The 12,341-nt window shown below is 46.9% G+C and overlaps 1 protein-coding gene across 4 annotated transcripts in view; it reads right to left on the bottom strand.

Moving 5' to 3' along the window:
* THOC5 (THO complex subunit 5) overlaps window positions 1-12,341 on the bottom strand; it is a 44,824-nt gene that overhangs the window by 24,015 nt on the left and 8,468 nt on the right. For 2 of the 4 annotated variants that reach the window (XM_049788970.1, XM_049788969.1), the window contains exons 6-9: window positions 7,892-8,038; window positions 6,322-6,436; window positions 2,053-2,185; window positions 1,355-1,387 (exon numbers count right to left, since the gene is read on the bottom strand). In XM_049788970.1, the coding sequence (XP_049644927.1) occupies window positions 1,355-1,387; window positions 2,053-2,185; window positions 6,322-6,436; window positions 7,892-8,038 (428 nt within the window). The remainder of the gene's footprint in view (window positions 1-1,354; window positions 1,388-2,052; window positions 2,186-6,321; window positions 6,437-7,891; window positions 8,039-12,341) is intronic. The other 2 variants (XM_049788972.1, XM_049788971.1) reach the window with 1 other exon arrangement.

Genomic DNA, 12,341 nt, shown 5'->3' with positions numbered 1-12,341 from the left:
GGGATCGAACCCCGGTCCGTCCTAGGCTACCATGAACAAGGCAGACACCTTACCGCTTGTGCTACCGCTCCAGCGCCAATATTTAATCTCTTAAGAATTCAAATGCAGGGGCCGGAGAGGTGGTGCTATTGGTAAGGTGTCTGCCTTGCAAGTGTTAGTGTAGGACGGACCGCGGTTTGATCCCCCGGCATTACATATGGTCCCCCCAAGCCAGGAGCGATTTCTGAGCTCATAGCCAGGAGTAACCCCTGAGCGTCAAAAGGGTGTGGCCCAAAAACCAAAATAAAGGGCCTGGAGAGACAGCACAGTGGTGTTTGCCTTGCAAGCAGCCGATCCAGGACCAATGTTGGTTCGAATCCTGGTGTCCCATATGATCCCCCGTGCCTGCCAGGAGCTATTTCTGAGCAGACAGCCAGGAGTAAGCCCTGAGCACCTCCGGATGTGGCCCAAAAACCAAAAACCAAAAAAAAAAAAAAAAAAGAATTCAAATGCAGGCCGGAGAGATAGCACAATATTAGGACATTTGCCTTGTGCATAGCTGATCCAGGATGGACAGTGATTCGAATCCTGGCATATGGTCCACTAAGCCTGAGTAATTTCTGAGCGCAGAGTCAGGAGGGAGTAACCCCTGAGCACTGCCAGGTGTGCCCCCACCCAAAAAAAAAGAATTCAAATGCACAATGCTATTATTACAAGCTATTTACAAATAAAAAAAATTCAGCTCAGAGAAATTAAGATACAACGGCCAGAAAAACAGCCAGGAAGTAAATAATCTCAGCACTCAGCTAAGTGCTCTGTGCTATGCATCAGGCCTGAACCCTCACTGAATATGAGGACTGTTCTTGTGGGACACTGTGGATTTGTTGCTAGAAGGTGAAAGGAGCCATCACTCCTGCTCCCTTTTGAAGAGCAGACAGACACAGGGTCCTCCAATGGTTTCACCCAGTTACATCAAACGTCTCCCAGGCCATTGAGTTAATAGTCCCAGGAGGGGGGCCGGGGAGGTGGCGCTAGAGGTAAGGTATCTGCCTTGCATGCGCTAGCCAAGGAAAGATTGCGACTGCGGTTCGATCCCCCGGCGTCCCATATAGGGGCAATTTCTGAGCGCTTAGCCAGGAGTAATCCCTGAGCATCAAATGGGTGTGGCTCTAAAAAAAAAAAATACTCCAGGAGGCCAGTCACTGCTCTCTCACATATAGAGTTGAAATATCACCCCAAACAAGCTGGCTTCTCCCATCAACTAACTGGCAAATGCCAGACCATTCTTTTGAGTAGTTTAACTTTGGAATTACAAAGTAAAACAAGAAGAAAAATGGGTAGATTTTTAAATGTCAAAGAAAAGAAAATTACTCACCCTGTCTAGGGGGCTGAGAGGGTTTCATATGAGCTGATGGTGGAAAACAGAAGAGGAACAACAAAGGGAAGGGAGAGACCAGAAAGACCAGGAAAACACAAGAAGAGAGACAGTAATGTGTCGGTGCCCATTGCTGTGAAGAGAGGCATGCCCTAAAGTAGTATGTCTGAGACAGTGGGTGGGAAGAGAAGCTCAAGTATTAAATGAAAGCTGCAGTACCGTCTGATCAGGCCTCCCAAACAATCCAACACCCCGCTGGAAACACAGACTGCCTTTTAGCAGAAAAAGGACACATCATCTCTCAATAACATGGTAACCACATGCAGCACCCTGTATGGGGGCACGATGAGAGCTAGAAAGCTGGCTAGAACTCCGTTCAGCAAGTGACTCTGAAGCAGAGCCATAACTGCACTTGCCAAGCATGCCTTACTGGGGTGAGCACCTGCAAGTGCAGACAGTCTACTGGTTGCTGACCCCAACAGCTGACCCGCCAGGCTCATCAAAGACTCAAAGCCATTCATTCAGAAAAGTTCACCAGGTTCATCCAGCAGCTCGTCTGCTAGTCCAGGCAGCCATGCTGGGCGGTGCAGCGGGGAGTAAGCACCTGTCACCTGAGTGCATCTGGGCCCGTGCTTCACGATGACTCCATTAGCAGGGATGCCGTTATTGTCCCTCTTCTCATCCAGCCCCATACTCACCACAAGCCTGCCCGTAAGCAGTGGCCTGGACAAAGAGAACATAGAGGGGTGGCGGCAGGTGTCTGGCAATTTCATACTGCTTGTGAGCCTGGTCAAATGGCATGAACAGGTACTCCTGCACTGGGAGGGATGCCTGCATGCAATAAGAAATTTTATTTATTTATTTCTTTAGTATACTTAGTAAAATGTGGTTATTATCATTTATGAAATTTTATGTATGAAAGTGATATATGATCAGCTAAAAGAACCAATAGGGTCCTGGGGGCCGGGCGGTGGCGCTAAAGGTAAGGTGCCTGCCTTGCCTGCGCTAACCTTGGACGGACCGCGGTTCGATCCCCCGGTGTCCCATATGGTCCCCCAAGCCAGGAGCAACTTCTGAGCACATAGCCAGGAGTAACCCCTGAGCGTTACTGGGTGTGGCCCAAAAACCAAAAAAAAAAAAAAAAAAAAAAAAAAAAAAAGAACCAATAGGGAACCAAAGAATTAATACAGCCAATAAGGCACTTATTGCCTTGAATGCAGCCATTCCAAGTTTCATGCCCAGCATTTTATATAGTCCCCCAAGCACCACCAGGAGAGATTCCTGAGTATTGAGAGCCAGAAGTAAACCCTGGACATTGTTGTGTATGCCAACAAAAACCAAATAAAAGAATCAACGGGGTTCAAGTTCAGAAAACAGTTGAAAAAGGTTGGCCCACATGTACATGGGAGCCCTGGGGCTCAATCTACAGCACAGCATGGTACTCAGAGCAAGGCCAGGAGTACCTGGAAAAGCACCAGGTGTGACCCAAAAACAAAACATTAAAAAAAAACCACCATCTGGGACTAAAGATAGTACAGCAGATAGGGCACTTACTCTGCACATAGCTGACCTAGATTAGATCCCCAGCAGCCCAAATGGTCCCCTAAATCCTATCAGGAGTGATCCTGAGTGCAGAGCCAAAAGTAACTCCCGAGGGCTGGAGAGATAGCACAGCAGTAGGGCGTTTGCCTTGCAAGCAGCTGACCCAGGACCAACGATGGTTCGAATCCCAGCATCCCATATGGTTCCCCTGTGCCTGCCAGGAGTGATTTCTTTTTCATTTTTGTTTGTTAGTTTGTTTTTGGGCCACACCTGTTGACACTCAGGGGTTACTCCTGGCTAAGTGCTCAGAAATCGCTCCTGGCTTGGGGGGACCATATGGGACACCTGGGGATCAAACAGTGGTCCTTCCTAGGCTAGCACTTGCAAGGCAGATGCCTTACCTCTAGCACCACCACTCTAGCCCCAGGAGTGATTTCTGAGCACAGAGTCAGGAGTAATCCCTGAGCACCACTGGGTGTAGCCCCCCAAAAAACAAAAAACAAAAAAAAGTAACACCCAAACACCACTGGGTGTGACCCAAAAACAAACAAAAAAATTCCATACTATTGCTATTGGAGAAAAATGAACACCTCCTAATTTTATGCCTAGAGTGAAAATGCAGACCAGGCAAAATCCTATAAAAGCTAACTTGTTAACGATAAAGATCTCTAAGATTGGGCCAGAGCAATAGCACAGTGGTCGGGCGTACACCTGGCATACAGCTGCCCAGAACGGACCTGGGTTCGATCGCTAACGTCCCATATGGTCCCCCGAGCCAGGAGTGATTTCTGAGCATAGTCAGGAATGACCCCTGATTGTCACTGGTGTGGCCCAAAAACCAAAACAAAAAAATCTCTAAGATCTTTTTATAGTGTTTTTTGGGGGGGTCGCACCCAGTGCTTAGGGATTACTCCTAGCTCTGTACTCAGGAATCACTCCTGACAGTGCTCAGATGACCATATGGGATGCCAGGAGTGAATTTGATCTGGTTGCATACAAGGCAAGCACCTTAACCAATGTACTATCTCTCTGGCCTCCCTTTAGAATGTTTTTTCAAGAGTCATTTACCATGCCTCAGAGTATACTGAAGAGAGAATAATGGCTGCAGTAGTCCAGTCTAGGCTGATACACTGTGGTCTTCTCAGAAAGGCACTGTGGTCTTCTCAGAAAGGCGTGGGTACAGATTCCCCTTTTTGCATGAACTACAGCATCTCAAAGCAATCCCTGACACTCCAACAGAAAGGGCCCAGCTCCATGACATGGCCTTTGTCAAACTTCCAGTCACCTAATTTGTTATAGATGTATAAATCCTGGATTGCACAGTCAAACACCACCATAATCCTGCCCCACAGTATGGCAGGAAATCCAATGGGAAAGTTACATAGTACACTACTCCCTTCCATGAACCTAACCAGTAGTACAGAGGCTCAATCAGCACCAAATGATAGTCCAATAAATCCTTAGGCACTGACTTTAGTAATACCATAGATAGATAGAACAACCATTTCAGGGGCCGGAGAGATAGCCTGGAGGTAAGTTGTTTGCCTTACAATCAGAAGGATGGTAGTTCAAATCCTGGCATCCCATATGGTCCCCGAGCCTGCCAGGAGTAACCCTTGAGAGCTGCTGGGTGTGACCCCCCCCCCCAAAAAAAAAAGAACAACCATTTCAAATTAATATGTGTTGATCTAAGATTTAAAAATTCTAGTTGCCTTTGTGTTGTAACAAGCAATATAAAGTAATTTATTTGTTCCTGCAAAGAGGCAGGCTATGATGCTGTGTGGGTGACTAGGGATTTTAGTAAAGGGATTGTCACACTGGTGTGGGATTGGTATTTGAAACTCTAATGCCTAAAATGAGAAATATTGGGCCGGAACAATGGCATAGCGGCAGGGCGTTTGCCTTGCACACAGCTGACCTAGGACAGACTGCGGTTTGATCCCCCGCGCCTCTATGGTCCCCAAGCTAGGAGCGATTTCTGAGCGCAGAGCCAGGAGCAACCCCTGAGCACTGCTAGGTGTGGCCCAAAAATCAAAAATAAATAAAATAAAATGATGAATATTGTAAACAACTTGATAAATCGTATTGTTATGATAAAAATTAGAGAAAAATCAATGTTCTGTTATAAATAAATATATTTAGATAAAATATGGCCTTTACAAAGCAAATAACCATATACACGTAAAAAACAACATGTGTTTTTTGTTTTGTTTGGGAGCCACCTGGCAGTGCTCAGGGGTTACTTTTGGCCCTAAGCTCACAAATTACTCCTTGTGGAGGCTCAGTGGACCAAATGGGAGACCAGGATCAACCCTGGGTTGGCTGTTAACACCTAATAACTGTATGCCTAGAGTGAAAAAAAAAATGCAGATCAGTCCAAAAAAATTTTTTTGTTTGTTTTTGGTTTTGGGTCACACCCAGCAGCGCTCAGGCTTTGCCTGAGCTCTGGCTCTATGCTCAGAAATCACTCCTGGTGGGCTCAGGGGACTATATGGGATGTCAGGATTCGATCTGCTTTGGCAAAAAAAAAAAGCTGAGTTTTTTTCGGGGGGAACCACACCTGGTGATGCTCAGGGGTTACTCCTGGCTATGCGCTCAGAAATCGCTCCTGGTGAGGGGGACCATATGAGACGCTGGGATCTGCCGCTGTGCTATCACTCCGGCCCCCAAAATACCCTGCGATTTTAAAGGCAACAAAGTTCTATCTATTTAAGGGATCTAGTTATTTTCAAGTTCTTGTCAGGGGGAGTAGACATGCTTTGCAGTCTAGCCCTGAGGAGCCATTAGAGGGAACCAACAGATATCCACAGATGCATCTTAGAGTCTGGAAAGAGCAAGACAAGTGGAGGTTAAACAGGGGGAAACTAAACCGAGTTTCCTAATGTCTTACCCAGAAGATGCTTTGATCAAAGGATTTTGCATGCTGAGGTTCATGTCTTGATTCTTAGTATCTCAGCCCCCCCCCCACCCCCGCCCCAGGCTAGGAGTAGCTCCTGAGCTGTGCCAGGGGTGGCCAAAACAAGAAAAGGATGGCCCAGAGTACAGCAGGAAAGGTGCTTGCTTTGTCTGCAGCCAACCCAGGTTCAATCCCAACACTGCATTTTTGTCTCAAGCCTGCCAAGAGTGATTCCTGGGCAGAGTCAAGAATAAAACCTGAGCATTTAGGTGTGGCCCCAAAATACAAAATAAGAAGTAAAGGAAAATAGCTACAGTATCAATTCAACATGGAGATATGCTAGTATTCCTTCATCCACACTATCACTTTATCAAAACAACTGGTAGTGCTGCACAGGGACAACTCCCTGCACTCACACTGATTAGGGTTAAAGAACTTGACCAACAGGAAGAGAGACATGCTTGGTGGCTCCCTCGGGCCAGCAACGTCCCAGTGGTCAGTAAATACAAAGCAAGCAAGGGGACTTCACCTGCATAATGCTGTTGAGGCGGGGCTGGAGGCTGCTCAGGTACTCCTTCTTCACCTCAATCTCCTTGAGGATCTTCTCCTTGTTGGATAGGGACTCTCGGTACTTCTCTGCCAGCCTGAGGGAGGAGAAGAAACACCTTGCCATATGGACCTCAGGACAGAGCTGCTCACAGTCAGACTCCATCTGAATATAGCAGTGACCATTAACTGCATGATTACCTAGCATTTACTCTGCCAGGCACTTGGGGGAAATCTTTACAAGCACTGTATCATTTAATTCTTATAAATATCTTCGAAGATAGACTTCTTTTTATTTGACTTTGGCTTTTGGGCCATACCTGGTGGTTCTCAGGGCTTAATCCTAGCTCAGGAGTCACTCCTGGAAGGAATCTGGTGACCATATGGGATGCTGGAGATCAAATACCAATGTACTCCAGCCCCAGAAGACAGACTTTTCTTATTCCTGAAGGAGAAGATGAGGGATCAGGTAACTTGCCCAAGGTCATGTAGCCAAAAAGCAAGCCGGTTTCTGAATCCATGCCTAACTCAGAGGCTCTTCCCATGACCACTAGGTGTCATCAATACCACACCCAGAATCATCCTCTGCAGTAATTCTGGCTTCAGAGGAAAGACTGAAAACTTTCTAACATCGGGACCTAGTAGCTATTGACCTAAACAAGACCCACAAAAAAGGTGGCCAGAATAGCACAGCAGGTAGGGTGTTTGCCTTGCAAAAGCCAGACTGGGTTCACTTCCCAGTATCCCATATAGTCTTCTGAGCCTGCCAGGAGTGTGTGCAGAACCAGGAGTAACCCCTAAGCCTTGCAGGTGAGGCCCAAAAACAAACAGAACAAAAAAAATCTCAAAAAATCTGGGTGGAACAGTGTGAAAGCAAGTTCTAGCCCAGAGTCACAGGAGTGCAACAGTCATGAATTAACCCATACATAGGGCAAGCAGGATACTGATCAGGGGAATGTGTGATGGACCAGCTTCAGTTGCTAAAAAACGACCTAAAAAACTGATAGCAAGGGCCAGAACCATAGTATAGCTGATAGGGCATTTGCCTTGCATATGGCCAATGTGGGTTCAATCCCTGCTACCACAATACAATCTCCTAAGCCTGACAGGAATGATCCCTCTGCACAGAGTCAGGAGTAAACCCTGAGCTTTGCTGTCTAATTATGAGTCATGACAAAGCACTATGCCCCTTGGTTAAGGATACATGTGTACACATGTTAACCAGATTTGGAAAGGACCCAGGAAGATGGTTCAAAGCATGATTGAGGCCTGGACTCGATTCCTGGCACAGCCCCACATGGACCCTGAGCACTGTCCAGAATACAATGTAGTCCATCCCAATCTCCCTCATCCCCTCAAAAAGATAAAAGGTTGGGAAGAAAGCTAGGGAAATAGCTCAAGTATAAAGTACAAGTCTAGCATATTTGAGGCTCTGAATTCAATCTCTAGTACCCAGGTGTATCCCAACCCTACCACATGGTGTCTTAGAATCATGAAGCACTACCAGCCCTAATACTAGACCATCAGGCCTTCATAACCAGGCTGAGAATCACCTTTTCCGCTGCTCTAGCTCCCAGTCCAGACGTGCTAGGGTTTGCTGGTGAGGATCTCCCATGGTAACTTCAGCATTGCTGATTTCTGGCGGAGCCTCCATGTAAAATTCCTCTATACTAACCAGATCGATTTCTTCATGCTTCGATCTGAAGGAAAAAACAAAGTGTCAAATCGTCATCCTCAGAAGTCCAAACTAAGGCTTAAACAGAACAATAGTCCCCTACTCCTCCCCTCGAAGTATGTCTACTGAGCCCTGGTCTACAGCTACCCAGGAATCTGGCACTCTATTTTTTCAGCCAACATTCATTAGCTGTTTCAGTGTAAAGCAATGTAGTTGGCAATACCCTCACTCGTGCTGCCCAACATTCTTACCACTAATTAACCAGTGAATTAAAGACTTGGAAAGGATGCTAAATGATAGCCCCAAGCTGATCAAGAAAGCCATGAAATGGGGCCAGCGTGACAGGACATTGGAGATGGTGATTGCCTTGCATGTAGCCCATCCAGGTTCAATCCCCTCCAGGTCTGATCCCTGATCCAGGTGTGTGTGTGTGGGGGGGGAGTAAGTTATGTAATATGTGTCAAATTAAAATAACACAAGTCTGAAGCTAGAGAGATATGGAACTCATATCTCTGCTTTGCATTCTAGGAGCACCCTGAATATCAAGCGAGGAGTAGTCCAGGAACACTGTTGGGTACCACTCAGAATTTAAAAATCAAATAAGGGAGGCCGGAGAGATAGCATGGAGGTAGGGAGTTGGACTTGTATGCAAAAAGACAGTGGTTTGAATCCCGGCATCCCATATGGTCTCCCAAGTCTCCCAGGAGTAACCTGAGTGCTGCCGGGTGTGACCCAAACAACCCCCCCCAAATCAAATGGGGGGGGGGCTGGAGCAATAGCTCAGGGTAAGGTGTTTGCCTTGCACATAGCCAATACAGGACAGATCCCAGTTCAAATCCCAGCATCCCATATGGTCCCCCGAGCCTTCCAGGAGTGACTTCTGAGCCCAGAGACAGGAGTAACCCGAGCACCACTGGGTGTGACCCAAAAACCAAAACCAAATCAAATAAGGGACCAGTGTGCTAGTACAGCAGGTAGGTACCTAATTTGTAGCCGATCTGGGTTCACTCCCTGGCATCCCACATGGCCCCCAAACACCACCAGGATTAATTCCTGAGTGCAGAGCCAGGAGTAACCCCTGAACATCCTCAGCTATGTGCCAAAATCCAAAAAAATAAATAAAAAATAAAATAAAAACTATAGTCTCTGACTATGCTATCAGGTTGAAACTAAATATATGTCATTGAGGGGGCTGGAGAGATAGGATGAAGGTAAGGAGTTTGCCTTGCAGGCAGAAGGACAGTGGATCGAATCCTGACATCCCATATGGTCCCCCAAGCCTGCCACGAGCGATTTCAGAGCTCATAGCCAGTAATAACCCCTGGGCACTGCCGGGTGAGACCCCAAAAACAACAACAAAAAAAATGTCATTGAACTAGAATAAACTTGAGTCTACATTTAAACATTAATGGGTGAGCCAGAGTGGATAGCACAGTAGTAGGGTGTTTGCCTTGCAAGTGTACAACACTGGATGGACCCCAATTCAATTCCTGGCATCCCATATTGTGCCCCGAGCCTGTCAGGAGCGATTTCTGAGCATAGAGCCAGGAGTAACCTCGAGCACGGCCAGGTTATGACCCAAAAGCCAAAAAGAAAACAAAAAATACCAAAACATTAATTGAGGAAAGTGCATTGGGAGGGCCTAGTGACAAAAAGTCTTCCCGGGCCCAGAGAGATAGCACAGTGGTGTTTGCCTTGCAAGCAGCCGATCCGGAACCAAAGTAGTTGATTCGAATCCCGGTGCCCATATGGTCCCCCGTGCCTGACAGGAGCTATTTCTGAGCAGACAGCCAGGAGTAACCCCTGAGCAGCGCTGGGTGTGGCCCAAAAAACAAAAACAAAAAAAAAAATCTTCCCTAAAAGCATGAGGCCTCAAGTTCAATTCCCAGTGCCATCCCACATGTACTGAGCAGAGTTCCTGTAGATAAGTTCTCTAGATCCCATGCACTGCACCAAGGGCATAATCTCCAGTGTAAAGAAAGCCAGGTCTACTGTGAGTAGAACAGTGCAACACCAGGACCAGGAATGTGACACTGGTGAGAGGACAAACACCAAAATGTGCAGGAAGAACACAACCTCCAGTTATCGAGTCCCCGAATAAAGTATCTCATCTTGGGCTGAAAAGATGCTCATGAAATGAACACTTTGAACACAGAACCATCAGGTTTGATCCCTTACATGATACAGTAAGCACCGCAACAAGTGACTCCTAAGCACAGAGCTGAGATTGGGCCCTTGACATTCTGGGGTATGGCCCAAAAACAAAATCAAGAAAAGAAAAAAACAAGTCATTCAGTAGTTTGTGAAAAGTCGGGAAACTGACAATAGTACAATAATATTAGCTCAAGTATTCAGTATTATCATGTTATGAATTTGGGATGAGAGGACCTCTAAAATTCACTGGGCAGGGGCCGGAGTGGTGGCATAAGCAGTAGGGCATTTGCCTTGCACACGGCTAACCTAGGACAGACCGTGGATCAATCCCCCGACATGCCATATGGTCCCTCAAAGCCAGGAGTAATTTCTGAGCACATAGCCAGGAGTAACCCCTGAGTATCACTGGGTGTGGTCCAAAAAGCAATAAATAAATAAATAAATAAATAAATAAATAAATAAATAAATAAATAAATAAATTCGCTGGGCAAAGCGATAGTACAGTGGGTATGGTGCTTGTTTTTACATGTGAGCTGGGTTCAATCCCACAATTTTTTTTTTTTTTTTTTGGTTTTTGGGCCACATCCGGCAATGCTCAGGGGTTACTCCTGGCTGTCTGCTCAGAAATAGCTCCTGGCAGGCACGGGGGACCATATGGGACACCGGGATTCGAACCAACCACCTTTGGTCCTGGATCGGCTGCTTGCAAGGCAAACACTGCTGTGCTATCTCTCCGGGCCCCAATCCCACAATTTTTATGGTTCCCTCAGCACTTCAAGAAGTGATCCCCCCAGGGGCCGGAGAGAGCACAGCGATACAAGACCTAAGGTGGTTGGCTCGAATCCCAGGATCCCATATGGTTCTCCATGCCTGCCAGGAGCTATTTCTGAACGGATGGCCAGGAGTAACCCCTGAGCCGGGTGTGACCCAAAAACCAAAAACCAAAAAAAAAAAAAAGAGAAGTGATCGCCTGGGCCGGAGAGATAGCACAGTGGTAGGACACTTGCCTTGCAAGCAGCCGACCCAGGATGAAAGTAGTTCAAAGGCTTAAGAGAGATAGCATGGAGGTAAGGCTCTTGCCTTGCATGTAAAAGGACAGTGGTGGGGCCGGAGAGATAGCATGGAGGTGGGGCATTTGCCTTTCATGCAGGAGGTCATCAGTTCAAATCCCAGCGCCCCATATGGTCCCCCGTGCCTGCCAGGAGCAATTTCTGAGCCTGGAGCCAGGAATAACCCCTGAGCACTGCCGGGTGTGACCCAAAAAACACACACAAAAAAAAAAAAAGGGCAGTGGTTTGAATCCCAGCATCCCATATGGTCCCCCAAGCCTGCCAGGAGCAGTTTCTGAGTGTAGAGCCAGGAGTAACCCCTGAGCGCTGCCAGGTGTGACCAAAAACCAAAAGGAAAAAAAAAAAAAGAAAGAAAAGTGGTTTAAATTCGAATTCCAGCATCCAACATGGTTCCCCGTGCCTGCCAGGAGCGATTTCTGAGCAGAGAGCCAGGAGTAACCCCTGGTTTGGGTGTGGCCCCAAAACCAAAACAAACAAAAAAAGAAGTGATCCCTGTGTGCAGAGCTAAGAGTAAGCTTGGAGCATCACTGAGTATGGCCCAAAAACTAAATAAATTTAATTAAAACCAAAAAATCAGAATCATTACCCTTATTGAAAATATAAAGATGACGGAGCCAGAGTGGTGGCGCAAGCGGTAAGTCATCTACCTTGCAAGCGCCAACACAGGACAAGCCGTGGTCTGATCCCCTGGCGTCCCATATGTCCCCCAGACCAGGAGCGATTTCTGAGAGCATAGCCAGGAATAACCCCTGAGCGCCACCGGGTGTGGCTCAAAAACCAAATAACTAAATAAATAAAAAGACACTAACTATAATCTGCTACTTAGCTAAAGGCAGCAATGTTAACAAGTGCAGGTTCCAAAGCATATTGACTTGGAAAAACGAACTGCAGAAGCATTGGAGAGAAATTACTGGAGTTAAGGTACTTGGCTATTTCCAGTTCAACCGCTGGCATATGGTCTCCTCAGCACCATCAAGAATGACTCTGGGGGCCGGAGAGACAGCATGGAGGTAGGGCATTTGCCTTGTATGCAGAAGGACGGAGGTTCGAATCCCGGCATCCTGTATGGTATCCCAAGCTGCCAGGAGTGATTTCTGAGCGTAG

The sequence above is a fragment of the Suncus etruscus genome, chromosome 15, assembly GCF_024139225.1.
Source record: "Suncus etruscus isolate mSunEtr1 chromosome 15, mSunEtr1.pri.cur, whole genome shotgun sequence".
In the NCBI taxonomy this organism is placed as follows: domain Eukaryota; kingdom Metazoa; phylum Chordata; class Mammalia; order Eulipotyphla; family Soricidae; genus Suncus; species Suncus etruscus.
Note: the sequence above shows the minus strand (reverse complement) of the source record. Positions and strands in the feature narration are given on the sequence as shown.